This window comes from Chelonoidis abingdonii, chromosome 3, assembly GCF_003597395.2.
Source record: "Chelonoidis abingdonii isolate Lonesome George chromosome 3, CheloAbing_2.0, whole genome shotgun sequence".
Classification (NCBI taxonomy): Eukaryota; Metazoa; Chordata; order Testudines; family Testudinidae; genus Chelonoidis; species Chelonoidis abingdonii.
In genome coordinates, this window is record NC_133771.1 from 205,966,759 (window position 1) to 205,984,225 (window position 17,467).

Genomic DNA, 17,467 nt, shown 5'->3' on the forward strand with positions numbered 1-17,467 from the left:
TTAATAAAATTCTTAACTACCTTGGCAAGCCTCTTGAAAGGCATTACCTGAACAGACTTGTATTCAAAACTGAGATTAATAGAAGTGCTTACACTGTGCACAAGGAAAAAAACCAAACCAAACCAGGCAAAGCTCGCACATAATGTGTATGCCATGCCTCAAGGGTCAGCTGCAGGCACTGCAAACCTAGGGGAAATTGGCCAGGAAGAGCAATTTTCAACATTTTGCTGACAGGTGGTCACCTACTTACAGTAGAACCTCAGCATTACGACCACCTTGGGAATGGAAATTGTTCGTAACTCTGATAAAACATTATGGTTGTTCTTTCAAAGGTTTACAACTGAACATTGACTTAACACAGCTTTGAAACATTACTATGCAGAAGAAAAATTCTGCCTTCCCTTTTTAAAAAATAGTTTACATTTAACACAGTATTGGACTGTATTTGCTTTTTTTTTTTTTTTTTTGTCTCTGCTGCTGCCTGATTGCATACTTTTGGTTCCAAATGAGGTGTGTGGTTGACCTGTCAATTTGTAACTCTGAGGTTATACTGTACTAGGTTTGATGGGAGGCAGGACATGGAGAGGAGCCAAAGTGGAACAAGCTTGTGTTCACATCAAGCTGGGAAGACTCCTCACCTCCAGACAGGAACATAAGAAGGGCCCTACTGGGTCAGACCAAAGGTCCATCTAAGCCAGCATCCCATCTTCCAACAGTGGCCAGTGCCAGGTGCCCCAGAGGGAAGGAGCAGAACAGGTAATCATCAAGCGATCCATCCCCTGTTGCCCATTCCCAGCTTCTGGCAAACCGAGGCTAGGGACAAAAATCCCTGCCCATCCTGCATGAACTTATCTAGTTCTTTTTTGAACCCTGTTATGGTCTTGGCCCTCACAACATCCTCTGGCAAGGAGTTCCACTGGTTGATTGGGCATTGTGTGAAGAAATACCTGCTTTTATTTGTTTTAAACATGGAAACAGGAAAATGTGTCTTTTAAAACAGCCTGAGCACCTGGAGCGGCTCCTGCAAACAAAGAGAAACCAGAAATCTCAACACTGGGAAAAATAATGTGTAAAACAGAGCGAGCTGCGTGTGACAGCGAGAAGGGGCAGTGAATGAACGAGCAGGGCTTCCAGGGCCGGGAGCGCGGGATCTGTTCAAGAGGAGCCCTGGGGCGCGGGCTCGCAGACCCTGCTCCAGTTCCCGAAGCAGGATGAGAGCCCTTGGCTCCAGCCGAGCCTGTGGCGAACAGGGGAAGCCTCTCACCTAATCCCTCCGCGCGGGCTTCAGCGGCAGCTACAGGTGCTCGGTCCCTCTGACAAGGCCACTTCTCAGCAGCCTGTCCCAGGGCGGCCGCCGCTTCGGGAGGGATGACCCAGCGCGGACAGCGAGGGCCGAGGAGCCCCGCAGTCGGGGCCCGGGGAGGGAGCTGCTGGCAAGGAAAACCGGGGCCTCAGGCACGGCTCAGGCCTGTGGCTTATAAGGGGTTAACGAACGGCAGCCCGGGTGGCGGGAGAGACGGGCCGCTTGAAACTCTCCCAACCGCCTCCGCTCATCCGCGCTGCCCGGCCTGTGCGTAGCCCTTTAACCCCTCCCCCTCCGCTCGCTATTGGCAGGACTGCCACGGAGGGGGCGGGCGCAGGCGGTATTCGGACCCAGTCCGCCAATGGGCGCTCGGGCTGCGTCCGGCCTCTTCATGTCACGTGACCTGAGTGAACCACTGAGAGCCTGATGGGGGCGGGGCGGCGCCCCATTCCCGGGCTGCCGGCGGTTGAGCGGTTCCGGGTGCGCGCGAGGCTGTGACCGCGGCGGGTGAGTGGCTCCCGCCCCGATTCTTTTAGTCGCGGGCTCCACCCGCCCCATCCTCCTTCCGGGCGGGGCTCGCTTGCCTGCAAGCGCTGCGGCGGCACCGGGCCGCTCTGGGTGGGGAGCCGAGCGCGGGCTCGACTCGTCCGCCAGGCTGTGGCCCTATGACATCACCATGAGAGAGTGGGACGTCATCTCGCTGGTCCCCCGGGGTCGTTTTGTGGTCACCACGTGGTGGTGGTCCCCTGTTGTCGTGGGGTGCGTTGCTATGGTGGCTCCTGCTGACGTCACGCTGGTGATGTCACATGGGGTGGGTTAGCCTAGCTAGAGAATAGTGGTGGTTGTGTGCTGTGATGTCACTGAGAGGCCTGATCTCCATCTATGCCCAGATTGGTACTGCGGTAACTAAGGTGTGAGGTTTAGGTAGTTCTGAACTAAGGCCAAATCAGGTACGCCCAGCCTGCTTGAAGAGAGTTTGCACCAAAGCTTGTAACTAAATTTGCTTAGGAAACACAACCTCTGTGTGAGCGTTGTCATAAATTCTTGTGGACGGCTATGAAGTCTGAAGGGACCCATAGTTCTAGTCTGACCTCTCTGTATATCATGGGTCCTAACATGTCACCCATCACCTCCGTAGTGCACCCACTAATTTGTGTTTGGCTAAAGTACATCTTCCAGAAAGGCATCCAGTCTACACTTGAAGATAATCCAACACTTCACTTTTTCTAATGGTTAATAATATTCCCTGTTAAAAATGTGTCTTTTATTTCTAATTGTTAACTATATATAAATTGTTTCCTGTTGCTTTTGTTAGTCTCCAGTTTGGGAACAGGTTTTTCAAAAAGTGCATAATTGGCTTTAGTAATATTAAATAATCTCTTATCACATCTAAATCATGATCTAATTCTGCTGTTAATTACTCTCAATATGAGAGTTCTTCCTTGACTGTCTTTGTGGTTATTGCTTGTTTATGCCTAATCAAATTCTGCTTCAGTTACTGCTACCTTTTTCTCGGTCTTCCTGATGCCCCTATTATCTTTATAGAGCCTGTTCAAAATGCTGTTACTGAAAACTCTCCTTCTTGTCATTCAGTCCATATTACCCATTCATTGTCTTCTCAATTAATTCACTAGTTTCTCTTTTCCCAGCGTACCAAATTCCGACTTCATGTATTGAGTTCTAGGCCCTTCATAATTGCACTGTCTGAACTTGAGACCTTCTCTTGTACTACATTTCCTCTGATCCATCGATGTCTGTCTTGAAGCTTCTGTTTCACTATGTCCAAAATTCTCCCATCTTCTTTCTTTGCCTCTTCCTTGTTGCTTGCTATGCATGGAACAGCCTCTTTTTCCCTTTGTGCCAAATTACCATTGTCTTAGTTAAAATGCCTCCAAAAACAAACTCCTAAATATGATCTCCTAATAAAGAAGACATACTTTAATTGCATCATCAAGATATGGACATAACTAAATGTTTGTTTTTCCTTACCCAATCCTTTCCTATTTGCTGCTTATTTGTCAAACGTACTTAGGTATCTAGTGATGGGAGCGTTTATCACTAGATTGTAAGTTCCTATAGGCAAGTGTTATGAACAAGTGAGAAGTAGAACATAAAAGGTGGCTAGTGCAATGTGGCAGCTTAACAACAGACCTCTTAAGTCTCCCATACAACCTGGGAGATTCCTGTTTTTGAGTGCACCCTTGTGGGGTCCCAAGCAACTGCTAGTTTCTCCCAAGTGAGGGAAGCACTCTTGGCTGTGTCTCCATGGTTAGTCTCTTGTATGCAGGATCTCTGTCGCTAGAGTGCTTCAGGACATTAGTTGGAGTTCAGCCCCCAGTGTGCTTGCAACTGTAAAGATGGCTAGAGTGGTGCACTGTGGTGGTGTGGTGATTGAAGTTCTTGCTTAGAGGAGAGCTGGAAAAGAGAATGTAGGAATATAGATGGGAGAAGGGGATGGGGATAGGAACTTGTGGGGAGGGCAACTAGAACAGCTAGAATGGAAAAACTTTAAGGGGGTACATGTGGAGCAAGAGGTGGCGTTGGGGGGAATAGCAGGGATATGACAGATATAACAATTTGTAGATTTGATTTGGAAGTGATGTTAAAAATTGAAAGAATTTTATGGAGATTGCACTGCTTTGTTTACGGCATAGGACATGCAAACTGGGGCATTGTAGTGCTGGTATAAAATCTACAGCCTTTCAGATCTACAGGTGTGTAAATTTACAGTGTTTAAATGCATGTTGTTACATAGCTTAGGCCCAACATCTATCTTCTTCTATATTATTTGCAATCTGGAGAAGAATGTCCTTCAGGTTTTAATTACTGTAGCCTTTTTCTTAAAATACTGCTTTGTTCAAGTATTTTTTAAAAATAGCTCTATTTATGAGGGATTCCAACAAAATGTATGTTCTTCCTTTGATGCTTCAGTGGATCACCAGTACTCCCTCCAGTGCTCAGTTGCATCCATGCTTAATATTATGGTAGGGTGGATGTAAAGGAATAGCTAATGGTTAGAAATGTATTTATGAAGTAACCCATCTGCAGCCCTCCTGCTCGTTGTCATTTTTCTGGAGAAGAAATATGTCATCTTATGCCATTTAACATAGGGAGTATTTCTCACAAATGCTGTCCCCAGCAAGCAAACTGCAAGCCTGGGGACAAATGAGGCTATTCCTACATCTGTCTATAGCGCCATTCAATTGTGCTGATAAACAAAACTGTCACTGTATTTACTTTCTAAAGTTAATTAGGGATGAAATGAGTTAATAGACACAGAGGCCAAAATTAAGTATACCAATCTTTTTTAAAAAATAAATTAGGGTTGTCAAGTGATTAAAAAAATTAATTGCGATTTAATTGCATTGTTAAATAATAATAGAATACCATTTATTTAAATATTTTTGGATGTTTTTCTGCATTTTCAAATACTGATTTCAATTACAACACAGAATACAAAGTGTACAGTGCTTACTTTATATTTATTTTTATTATAAATATTTGTACAGTAAAAAACAAAAGAAATTGTATTTTTCAGTTCACCTCATACAAGTACTGTAATGCAATCTCTTTATCATGAACATTGAACTTACAAATGTAGAATTGTGTACAAAAAAAACTGCACACAAACACAAAACAGTGTAAAGCTTTAGAACCTACAAGTCCACTCAGTCCTACTTCTTATTCAGCCCATCACTAAGACAAACAAGTGTGTTTACATTTGCAGGAGATAATGCTGTCTGCTTCTTGTTTACAATATTACCTGAAAGTGAGAACAGGCGTTCACATGGGACTGTCATAGCAGGCATCGCAAGATAATTATGTGCCAGATGTGCTAAGGATTCATATGTCCCTTCATCTTTAATCACCATGCTGATGATGGGTTCCACTTGATAACAGTCCAAAGCAGCGCAGACTGACGCATGTTCACATTCATCATCTGAGTCAGATGCCACCAGCAGAAGGTTGATTTTCTTTTTTGGTGGTTCGGGTTCTGTAGCTTCCGCATCAGAGTGTTGCTCTATTAAGATTTCTGAAAGCATGCTCTATACCTTGTCCCTCTCAGATTTTGGAAGATAGTTCAGATTCTTGGGGCGAGTGCTGTAGCTATCTTTAGAAATCTTACATTGGTACCTTCTTTGGGTTTTGTCAAATCTGCATGAAAGTGTGCTTAAAATGAACAACATGTGTTGAGTCATCATCCGAAACTGCTATAATAGGAAATACGTGGCAGAATGCGAGTGTAAAAGAGCAGGAGACATACTATTCTCTTCCAAGGAGTTCAGTCAAAATTTAACACTTTTTTTTTAACAAGCGTCATCCGCATGGAAGCATGTCCTCTGGAATGGTGGCCGAAGCATGAAGGGGTATATGAATGTTTAGCATATCTGGCACGTAAATACCTTGCAATACCGGCTGCAAAAGTGCCATTCAAATGCCTGTTCTCACTTTCAGGTGACATTGTAAATAAGAAGCAGGTAGCATTATCTCCCGTAAATATTAACAAACTTGTTCGTCTTAGTGATTGACTGAATAAGAAGTAGGACTGAGTGGACTTGTGGGCTCTAAAGTTTTACATTGTTTTGTTTTTGAATGCAATTATGTGACAAAAAAAATCTACATTTATAAGTTGCACTTTCATGATAAAGAGATTGCATTATGGTACTTGTATCTTTTGTTTATCATTTGACAATGCAAATATTATTAATAAAATAATAATATAAAGTGATCACTGTACACTTTGTATTCTGTGTGGTAACTTAAATTATTTGAAAATGTAGAAAAACTTCCCAAAATATTTAATAAATTTCAATTTGTATTCTGTTGTTTAACAGTGCGATTAAAACTGTGATTAATTGTGATTAATTTTTTTTGAGTTAATCATGTGAGTTAACTGCGATTAATTGACAGCCCTAAAATAAACTATTTCATGACATCTTCTCTGTGCATTCGGTACCTTATCGAAACATAACTGCTAATAAACATTTGCATAAGAGAGGGTAACTATCAGTCTCATTAGCAATGAGAACTATGCCCATGAGGTCAGTAGGATTAAACATGTTATACGCTAATGGTGAACCTAGCCCAGAGTTTCACTGTTCTTACTCCCACAATTTGGCAATTTTAAATGCATTAGTGCTGGCTAGTTGTTGGAGTTGGGACTACAGCATTACTGAATTGCTGTGTACTTGGCTAATTGCTTAACGTCACTGAATCTCTGCCGGTTTGTAAAAGGGAAATATCTACTTCTCAGTATAGTGTGAGCTGTGTATCTTTAATACAGTAACTCCTCACTTAATGTTGTAGTTATGTTCCTGAAAAATGTGACTTTAAGCGAAATGATGTTAAGCGAATCCAATTTCCCCATAAGAATTAATGTAAATTGGGAGGGTTAGGTTCCAGGGAAACTTTTTTTTCACCAGACAAAAAAACGTATATTTATTTATATATACACACAGTATAAGTTTTAAGCAAACAATTTAATACTGTTCACAGCTATGATGATTGTGAAGCTTGGTTGAAGTGGCGAAGTTAGGAGGTAGAAATGGGTGGGATATTTCCCAGGGAATGCCTTGATGCTAAATCAGTGATTCTCTACTGTTGTACTAGTGACCCCTTTCGCATAGCAAGCCTCTGAGTGCGACCCCTCCATATAAATTAAAAATACTTTTTTATATATTTAACACCATTGTAAATGCTGCAGGCAAAGCAGGGTTTGGGGTGGAGGCTGACAGCTTGTGACCCTCCATCTAATAACCTCATGACCCGCTGAGGGGTCCTGACCCCCAGTTTGAGAATCCCTATGCTAAATGATGAACTAGCACTCAGCTGAGCTCTCAAGGGTTAACACGTTATTAATATAGCCTCTTACTCTACAAGGCAGCAGGAATGGAGGGGAAGGGAGATAGCATAGCAGACAGAGACAGACACGCACCTTGTGTGTGGGGAAGAGAGAGAAATGCACACTGCTCCTTTAAATAAGCTGACCCACTCTTAAGTGCATTGGCATTTCAAGTGGATCAGGAAGTTGAGAGAGCAGCTGCTGCCTCATGCTCTCTCTGTCCCTGTTCCCACCCTGCTCTATATGGAGAAGAAGGGGTAAGCGGGGTGTAGGAGCATGAGGGGAGGGGGAACACCCTGACATTAGCCCCTCTTCCTCCACCCACCCCACCCCTGCACAGCAAGCAGGAGGCTCAGGGAGCAGCTCCAAGGCAGAGGGCAGGAGCAGCACATGGTAGTGGGAGGAGCAATAGCTGCAACTGCTAGCCTGCTGGCAGCTGCTGTACAGGGAACTTAGGGGAGCGGGAAGCTGATGGGGGGGCTGCCAGTCCACCCTGGTTCCAAGCCCCCACCAGCTAGCTGTAACAGGCTGCTCTTCCTGCAAGCAGGGGACAAAGCAGGTGGCTGCCAAACGAGGATGTTAGAAGGGAGCATTGCACAACTTTACCAAGCGTGTTTCCTAATTGATCAGCAACCTAACAACAAAACAATCTTAACCGGGATGACTTTAAGTGAGGAGTTACTGTACTTAATATCGGGATGAATATATTATTATGTAACAGTATTCTGATGCAGTAAAATACTTTAAATTAGTTAAACCATTTTTAATTAGCTGTGCCGTAAGGTTTTTTTTTTGTTTGTTTGTTTTTTTTTTTCCTCCAAAATATTTAACAAAGCTTGGGAAGCAGTATAAAATTTTAAACTGATTTTTAAATAAGTAATAAAATTCCAGTGAAATGACTAGGATACTCCAACTATAGGTTACATAAATGATTATTTAAACAAAAAAAATTATAAAAAATTGATAATCTATGTTAAGGCCTGAATGTATTATAATGTATTCATCAATTTAATAAAAACATTAAGCAGAAAATGTTTGCTGCTGAAGTTTTAAAGAAAATCAAACTTCTGTATTGGTGGAAGTCTTTGGATAAGCACTTGGAACAGGAGTATGTTGAAGTGTTAATCCAGCTTTTGACAGCAGTAGTCTTTTCTACAGGTGCAGAGAGAATATTTTCTTTTCAGTTTATTCAACCAGGTCAGTTCAATGGCTCGTTTATTCAAATTTAAGAAACCAGGGACAGTTGAGAAAGCAGGAAAGCTTGTTTTCTTCTTCCACTATATGAATAAAAACTAGCTGTCAAATGATGAGATCCACTAGTTCAAAAATCCTGAAGGTCATTGTGACCAGAAACAATCAATTAAATCCGCTAGTTACAGGTTATATTTCCTTTGTTTAATAAATCAATTAGTTTTAAATGCAGAACATGTTTTGATAAACTTACTTTTTTCTTATTTATCCAGCATACCCAAGATAGTTTTATTTAACTAATAAAGGAATGAATTGTGTTTTTTGTGCATTTTCAGTTGAATTCTAATTTAAGCTTGACACATCATGAGGAAAAATTAATCTAGTAAATAAGAAACGCATAAGTCACCAGTCTCTAGTGTAAAAATTAAGAATATGAAATGTGTGTTAAGCTATAGAATTGCTTAAATAAATATTATTACTCCTGGGTGAATTCTGCATCACCCGTGCATGCAGAATTCATGTCCCCTGCAGATTTCTTTGCTTCCCTGCAGAAAATGATAGGGAAGTAAAGGAAAGTTGAAGAGTTGTCATGCACCTCTCCCAGGCAGCACGGGTGCCTTGTTTCCATTGTCCAGAACAAGCTGGCAGAGAGGTAAATCACTGTGGCGCTGGGGATGCCCATGGGTGTAGTTTGTTGAGGGGGGGAGGCACTGGGGAAGGAAGAGGTGTGAGATAGGGTGGGGAGGGGGATGTGGGAATGACAAGCAGGGGAGAGGAAGCGGGGTGGGATAGGAAAGAGACGATGGGGAAGAGAAAGGGATTGGAGAATGGGGGAGGGAAACAGGAGTCTGGCATGCAGCATCCCCTCCGCAGCAGTAGCTGGGGCTTTCCCATTAAGCAGACCCATCGAACCTCCACCCTGATGAGCCCCACCTACTGCGCCCAGTCTGGCCCCAACAAGCCCCCCAGTTCCCTATCCCATCAAGTCCTGCTGTCCTGGCACCCTGACTCCTCTGCTGAGCCCCCTTCTACCTGATTCTGTCATCTTTATTCACTTTAGTAGTATGTAGGCTGCAATTAGTCCCAATGTCAATATGAGCTGTATACATACATTGTGTTGATCTGTTGTTATTCTTTCCACTCTTGTTCCAAAGCTACAAGTTCATCTGAATTATGTGTACAGAAATAGCCTTGTGACATATACTATATATACCCTTCACCTTTTGAACTACCTGCTGTTTTAAATTAAATTTTGAGAGATGTTGATCTTGATTAATGGGTACAGTGCTTTTCAGATATAAAGCCATAGGTGTTGATTAGCTTTGATTTTCTGTGCCTGACTCCTGAAAACTACTTCCTGCTGTCAGTGGAAGCTCATACATTAGGTACCTAAACAACCGGTTTAAATTTTCCATAATCATTCTGTAAGGATCAAAACTTTATTCGTCTTCTGAGGTTGCAAAAAATGACCAACACTAGTTTCTTCTAAACTAGGTGAACCTAGAGATTCTGCTGTACGCTGATGACCAAGGCTTGGTCTATGCTTAAAATTGAGGTCAGCCTAGCTACGTTGCACAGAGGTGTGAAAAATTCACATCTCTGAGTGAGGTAACTATGCTGACCTAACACCCAGTGTAAACACAGCTGAGTCAAAGGAGGAATGCTTCTGTCAATCTAGCTACCATTGCTTGGGGAGGTGATGTTTCTGCACCATGGGAAAAATCCCTTCTGTCTTTGTAGACTGTGTGTACACTATGGGATTATTCCAGCATAGCTAGAGTGCCATCGCTGTGCCAGCATAAGCCAGTGTACACAATGTGGACTAACTGTGGTGGCTCCTCTTGCTGTCATGCTTTTTTAAATACCTTGTTTGTATCTTGGCCTCCTGGGAATAGGACGTTTTTATGGAATATAACTGAGGATAAAAGATGGAATTTTTTTATTATGGCATCTTTAAATTCCTATTTCTTGGGCGCACTTACTTAACAGAACACTACATCCATCCTTTTTTGGTAACATAGGTACGCTTTTTACCATAACTTTCTGTTTACAAGTAAATTACATTTTCTTACCTTTCTATATGGCTATTGCTAAACTGTATGTGAGCCCTTTCATTGCATACTACCCTAAGTAGAAACACAGGTGTATTTATTTGATATACAATTTGGTATCTGTGTGTCTGTTAAGAGTGCTGTATAGATCACATACCTGATGCAACCTCAAAAAGCCAGGAAACAGTAGGCAGGCTGACAGAGTATATTGTTTAGTCTTCCCTCTAGAGATGCCACATACCACAGACAATGAATCTCAACCAAATCTTTGCTTTAGTCGAAATTCCAGTCTTCCAACGTCCTGTTCCCTAAACTCCCACACCAGAGACCAGACAGTTCTTCTGACTTTCCTTTGCTGTACAGTTCTGGGAAACCACATCCAGGTTTGTGAAAAGAGTTGCTGAAAGGGTGCCACAACACTATCAGGGCTGACTTAAGGCTATGGTGTATGCTGGATGTGGTATTAGTGAAGTCTGGGTCTTTGGGTGGAAGAAAAGCAGGTATCTACTGTGCTTTTGAGGCTTTGTCAGGCATGTTATGTAGCAACCTTAATTGATATGCAACACTTTATCAATTTTTCCAGTCCTTTCATTTTTTTAAAGGATCTCAGCAGCAGCAGCTCTTCATTTCATGACAGTTTCTTTATGAAAATGCCTTGCCAGCTTAGCAGCTGGGAACTTTGACAAAGTCCTGGTTTTTATGAATGGAACTCCTGATAATTATAAAGAGCATGTTTTATTTGCTATCTAATATTTTCTTCACAACTGTAAGTACTGGAAGCACTTCCTTAAAAAGCAAAGGTTGAGATTCTGGAACATCAGTGCTGCACAGATTTGATGATCGTAATCAGAGCAGATATGTTATCGATATAATGTCAAATAAAAAGATCATAAACTTAAAGTAACTTTCCCTTTGCTAAAATTTACCATAGTCAAACTTCAAATCTCAAATCAGTAACTTAGATGGGCTAGAAAAATTGTGAGACTCAAAGTAAACTTAGTCTCCTCCTAAATAATTTATAATCGTAAATTTATGTAAATACTTGGAAAAGTCCATTTTTACTCACATTATGGGCTGTAAAATGGAAGATGCAAAACTCAATTCCTGCTTAAGTGGAAAAAATAACCTAATATAACATGGATCTTTATAAAATGCTTTTTGCCTGAACTATTTTCAGTGTGAAAAAATTACATAACATTTACATATGGTTTTACCTTAGGATGAGTCCTCTCCAGAGTTTACTTTTGGATGAAAGCATGCTCTCTTTCCAGTAGAAGATGGTGACCCTGGAGTATGATCATGGAGAAGGGGATGAGTTCAGTGGAAGTATTACCTTCCAGATCATCCCAGGTTACAGCTGTAAAGGTGATGGTGAAGGAGCATGAAACAAAATTGATCCAAAAGGGGAAACCAGTGGGATTTGTACTTGTACATGCAGGTAAGATTCCAGAAGTTGAGAGCTGAGGTGTTTTTTTTTAAATTTGTAGTAAAATCCTAAGTGAGTTATGCAAACTTCTGTGGCTGTTTCTGCTGTGAGTGAGAGTTCTAATGCTAATGTGATGGTCTGGATTGTCCTCCAGGATTCATGTGCACAGAGACCCCTCAAAGTCATTTCTCCCTTTCTGTGCAAGGAAGAGTGTGTGCCATCTGTGTCAGATTTTAAGAAGGCAAACTCTACGTACATCTTGTGGATCCCTTTCTGAAACCTTTCTGAAATAGTTCGGGAATCTCAACCAGTCCTCAGTAACCCCTCTATTTTGGATACCTGAGTGGGGTTTTTGCAGGTGGTCGGGCTGCATGAAGCTGAGTTGTTTTCTCAGGAATAGGGTGGGAGACTAGAGTGTCAAGCTAGTCTGTGAGAGGTAATGATGGAGCGAAATTAAAGCATGGACCATCTCCCTATATGGAAAGCTATGAGCACTGTAATTGAAGAGGAGAGCTTCAATTAGAACCCTTCCTTTTTATTAGTTGCTTATAATTTAAATTTCTTTTTGGTCTGTCTTCCCATGTTTGGTTTTGGTACAAGAGAGAACTCTTTAGTGTCTTTTTGCTAAGCTTGAACAAAAGCTATTTAGTTACACATTTGCACATTTTTAAGGGTAACATGCCAGTACTTCTGGCTGAGTGCAGTTTCCTTCTTTTCCACAGGTTTGCTGAATTTAAGTTAGGGTGGGTTTGGAGAACATGGGACTTTTTTGGGATAGTCAAAGGTGGAAGGAGCATTTCCCATTCTTCTGTCATTCAGCATGCAGAGGGGTTCAGGCCGGTTTGTTGGCACTTATCCGTGCTATGGGATGAGATAACTGCAGTTTAACAACCCATACATGTAGGGCTAGCATTGGGCTGTGGGAAAGAGCTACATGACTTGTCTTGTGCACAGACTTTATACCATGCTTTGTCAGCACTACTCAACTGATGGATTGGAAAGGGGACATCAGTTGGGTCATATCATGTTGTCTGAGAGATCAGCTAAATTATGGGACTGTTAGGACTCTTATTGATATTCAGGCAGTGGAGAAAGGAAGTAGTTTGCTCCTTGTTCCTCTTTCTTTACCTTGCTGCTTCTGTGACTCCTGCTTTCAATACTGTTGTGCATCTTCCTGCCCATCACCCAGCTACAAAGCAGCTCCTTTTCCCAATCACCTGCACAATACTCTGATCCAGGCTGGAAAGGCAATGCTTAAAGGGGCTGTGTATTCAGCTTCACAGACTCTTGCAGCTGTGCTGCCTCAGGGCTGAGCATTGTGCAGTTCATGCATGGTGTCCTCCACACCAGCACCAGTCCCTTCAGCCAGCTGCCCTTACAGCACCCAGAAACTTCTTACTGTTTGTTCTGTGACCCTAATCCCACAATGCTTTGTGGCTACAAGGGGTGGTAGAATATGTTGGATAATGGGATGATTCTTTGGGTTACAGCATAAATACCTTAACTATTTTGCTACCTGATCACATGGTGGTATGCTCTCTCAAGCACAAGTGTTGTGAAAAAATAGGCTAAATGGTGATCCCAGCATGCTGTCTAGATGAAAACTTCTATAGCATGGTTTGACATCCTGACTGATTGCCTTGGTTGATGCTTTATTCTTATGTTGTGGGGATAAGGGAAAAATTTTCCTGAATTTGTTGGTCCAATTTAATAAAAGAGAGGACGTGAACTGGAGATGTATGAAGGGAAAAGGAGCACTTTAGGGTGTTAGGCCTGAGGAAACACTAGATTTATGTACACCAAGATTTTTCAGACTTGTAAATTACCTACGTTTACGGTTATACCAGGTGTCTCTTCTACCTCCATTGATGCTGCACCCATTGGGAAATTAAGGTTCCAAAAACTTCTAATATAGTTAGCGTTCTGGAGAAAATTAATTCATCTCTACCCTGATATAATGCAACCCAATATAACACAAATTCGGATATAATGCAGTAAAGGAGCGCTCTGGGGGGGCAGGGATGCACGTTCCGGCGGATGAAAGCAAGTTCGATATAATGCGGTTTCACCTATAACGAGGTAAGATTTTTTGGCTCCCAAGGACAGCGTTATGTCAGGGTAGAGGTGTAAATTTAGTTCCTTGATACTACAAGGAATCTTGTTAAATATAATGGCAGGTTCATCTTTGGCATTTGTTTCTGGACCATAGTGTGAAGTGAATTATTTGTATTACTGTAGCTCCGGTTAGGGACCAGGACCCCATTGTAATAGACACCATAGAAACATGGAACAAAGAATTATCTTGCCCCAAAGAGCCTACAGTCTTACAACTGCAGCTGATTAAAACAGCCTGGTGATGCTTAAAATGCTCGAGGAGCTAAAAATAGCAATGTGTGTTTTTTTTAAAAAAAGAATAAGACCTTTAAGGTGAGCAAATATGTGCAGGACACCTTGTTCTGAGTCAGTGTTTAAAGACTCTGCTTGTACTGTTTTAAGACTAAATGGACATGTTTAATATGCTGCTGCTTATGGTGTATTTCCTCCACTATTAGTGTTAGTTTAGTTTTTGATAAACTAAACTGGTTGTTTAAAAGAAGCTTAAGCACAGACAGCATTGAAGATGAGGAAGTGGGAGCAGGGATGAATATCACAAGTAACAAAAGAAAAAAGTATCGGGGGTAGCCTGGATTTGTAAAAAGCAACGAGTCCTTAAAGATGCAGGGGATGGAATCTATGATGGAAGTCAGGTGCATGGGATCTGTCCGACGAAGTGGGTATTCACCCACGAAAGCTTATGCTCCAATACATCGATTAGTCTTTAAGGTGCCACAGGACTCATTGCCTTTTTTTTTTCTTTTAAAAAGCAACAATTTGCTAGTATTAAATGTTAAATTACTATAAGCCTATGGCTTCCATTGCTGATAGTACTTGTAGTGGTTTTCTAGACCTGTGGAGGCAGGAAAGAGTGGGGTTAGGGCATGGGCAGAGAGATGCTTGCAGTCAGTTTGGGGAGGCAAGGAGCAGGAACAAAATGGAGATGGAATATGTTTCTACTACTCTCATTTTCAATGTAATCTTTCTCAAGAAACTGCGTCTGGCAGTCCCAGAGCAGAAGCAGTAGTTTAAAAAAAAAATCTAGTGCAGGTATCAAAGTGGAAGGAGGGCCAACTCATGTGATTGAAGATACAAAAGAAAAAGTGGAGCATGACTCTTAAAAACTGTAGCAATATTTTTTTTGGTGGCTTAATATAGTGACAACTTTCATGTCTGAAGCTCTCGAGGAGTAGGCAAAACTAGAATCTCCCAATGAATATTTAGAGGGTCAGAATATCTATGTAAAATACTGGGACTTGTACCTCTCCACTTATATCAATAGTGTAGATGACTGTCAGTGGCAATACTGGATTATTTTTGAAATGCTTGAAAGTGTTAATCTGTGATGGAAGTAGATCAGTGGTCTCTGTTTTATAAAATGACACAGAGTTGTATACATCTGAGTTAAGATGTGGGTGTCAGCCTATATTGTAATTCCTGGTAAAAACACTATCCCAATATGTTAGTTTGAATGCTTACCATAAGCTCTACTTAACTTTGTTTTTCTGTCTTTAATAATAGGTGCAGGTTATCATTCTGAATCCAAAGCTAAAGAATACAAACATGTTTGCAAAAGAGCCTGTCAAAAGGTATGACTTCCCCAGTTTCGAACTTTTTTTCTTTAAAGATCAACAGGCTTCTGATAAATTTAAGTTCACTAGAGTTCAATTCATAAAAGGTTTTAGGGTCTAGTCTCTAAGGTTTTAATCTGTTTTGTGAGGTATGGATATTATTCAGAAGTGCATAAAGTGTGTTTGCATGAAGTGTTTATTTTGGAATTCATTAACACTATCCTCTGGATACAATTATGTACTGAAGGGTTGACATGTCTGTGGACAAAAAAAGAAATAGCAATAAAAAAACAAGAACCACTGTGCACTCCATAAAGGAAGAATGGTAAAAACTTTGAGAAGTGTGATTTGAATAACAGATCAATAAATATTTTTTCATAATCCCTCAAAGGATTATGGTTTGTACTATACCTCTTTCACTTGCACAGAAACTACGTACACATTCTCTCTCCTTCAGAGGACTGCAGTATGTGTGGATTATTAAAAGAAAAGAGTGGTGGTTCTCTGCTCATGCAACAATTTTGGTTCCAGGGCTTGCTCCAGGTACACATACAAATGGTGTTTTTTCATTTCATATCATGATTCCAAATCATGTTTCCATGGTATCCCTTCTTGCTACTTGAAGGCTGGCTGGCAGTCACTGGTCAGGACTATATACACCTAATATGTGTAGCCTGAGACAACAGCTTATTTATGGAAGATCCATCCCCCTATGACCTGGATATTTACATGGAGAATTTGTAGTGATTTTATTGCTTTTCTTCATAAGGATATCAGAAACTGTCATTTGGCCAAGATACTACAGGGGTAGGCAACCTATGGCAAGGGTGGGCGGCACGCAAGCTGATTTTCAGTGGCACTCGCACTGCCTGGGTCCTGGCTACTGGTCCAGAGGGCTCTGCATTTTAGTTCATTTTAAATAAAGCTTCTCAAACATTTTAAAAACCTTATTTACTTTACATACAACAATAGTTTAGTTATATATTATAGGCTTCTAGAAAGAGACCTTCTAAGAACGTTAAAATGTATTACTGGCACGCAAAACCTTAAATTAGAGTGAATGAATGAAGACTCGGCACACCACTTCTGAAAGGTTGCCGACCCCTGTACTAGAGCATGTCTGTGGCAGAATTTGGAATAGAACATGAGAAGAATTTATTAATTCTTCCCATTAAGTTTAGGACAGAAGTGGAAGGATAAGTGAATGTAATTTGTCTTTTGGTAGGTCGAACAGCTGCAAATTGAATATTGTTATAGAATAAATGTATTGATTTAAATTCAGTAAGTGTGTGAATGAGAACAAGTTATAAGTGTCAGTGCATCTGCTCATGCTAGCTGTAACTTTGTCTACTTTTGTGTTATAGACGAAGTATTGTCAAACTGGTACTGGTGTCTGATAGTAAAGGCAGTAGGACTTGTGCTGCATATGAATTATACAATGTATGAAATAAAAATATGCATTGAGAACTCTTACAGTTAGACCTTGCCAAAGCTACCATTGTTAGAGGACATAATCACTAAATTTACAAAAGTCAGTTGTTCACTTGTTGCCATTTCCAATACATCTAAAGTCCTAGCATACAGCCTTGTTTATAGAGCTGGTTGGAAAATGGAATTTTCTATCTTGAGAAAAATTTCAAATGTTTGAAGAAGATTTTCATCTGAAATTGAGATGATGAAAGCTCAAAAACTAGATTTGTCACAGGAGACATATATACATTGGGGACGCATCAGTTGGAAGCAACAGAGGAGGAGAAGGACCTTGGGGTATTGGTTGATAGCAGGATGTCTATGAGCCGCCAATGCGATATGGCCATTAAAAAAGCAAATGCGGTTTTAGGGTGCATCAGGCGAGGTATTTCCAGCAAGGATAAGGAGGTGTTAGTACCGTTATATAAGGCGCTGGTGAGACCCCACCTGGAATATTGTGTGCAGTTCTGGTGTCCCATGTTTAAGAAGGATGAATTCAAACTGGAACAGGTTCAGAGA

The 17,467-nt window shown here is 41.2% G+C and overlaps 1 protein-coding gene across 5 annotated transcripts in view; it reads left to right on the forward strand.

Annotated features, from left to right (window-relative positions):
* The first annotated feature begins 1,746 nt into the window (after nt 1-1,746).
* Nucleotides 1,747-17,467, forward strand: part of TASP1 (taspase 1) — a 167,191-nt gene continuing 151,470 nt past the window's right edge. For 4 of the 5 annotated variants that reach the window (XR_004374991.2, XM_032789844.2, XM_032789847.2 and 1 more), the window contains exons 1-3: nt 1,747-1,810; nt 11,607-11,825; nt 15,429-15,496. Coding sequence is in view for 4 of the 5 variants with exons in the window: in XM_032789844.2 (XP_032645735.1) it covers nt 11,681-11,825; nt 15,429-15,496 (213 nt within the window). In the remaining variant the exon portion in view is untranslated. Of the gene's footprint in view, nt 1,811-8,900; nt 8,989-11,606; nt 11,826-15,428; nt 15,497-17,467 lie in introns of those variants that run through there. The other variant, XM_032789845.2, reaches the window with a different exon arrangement.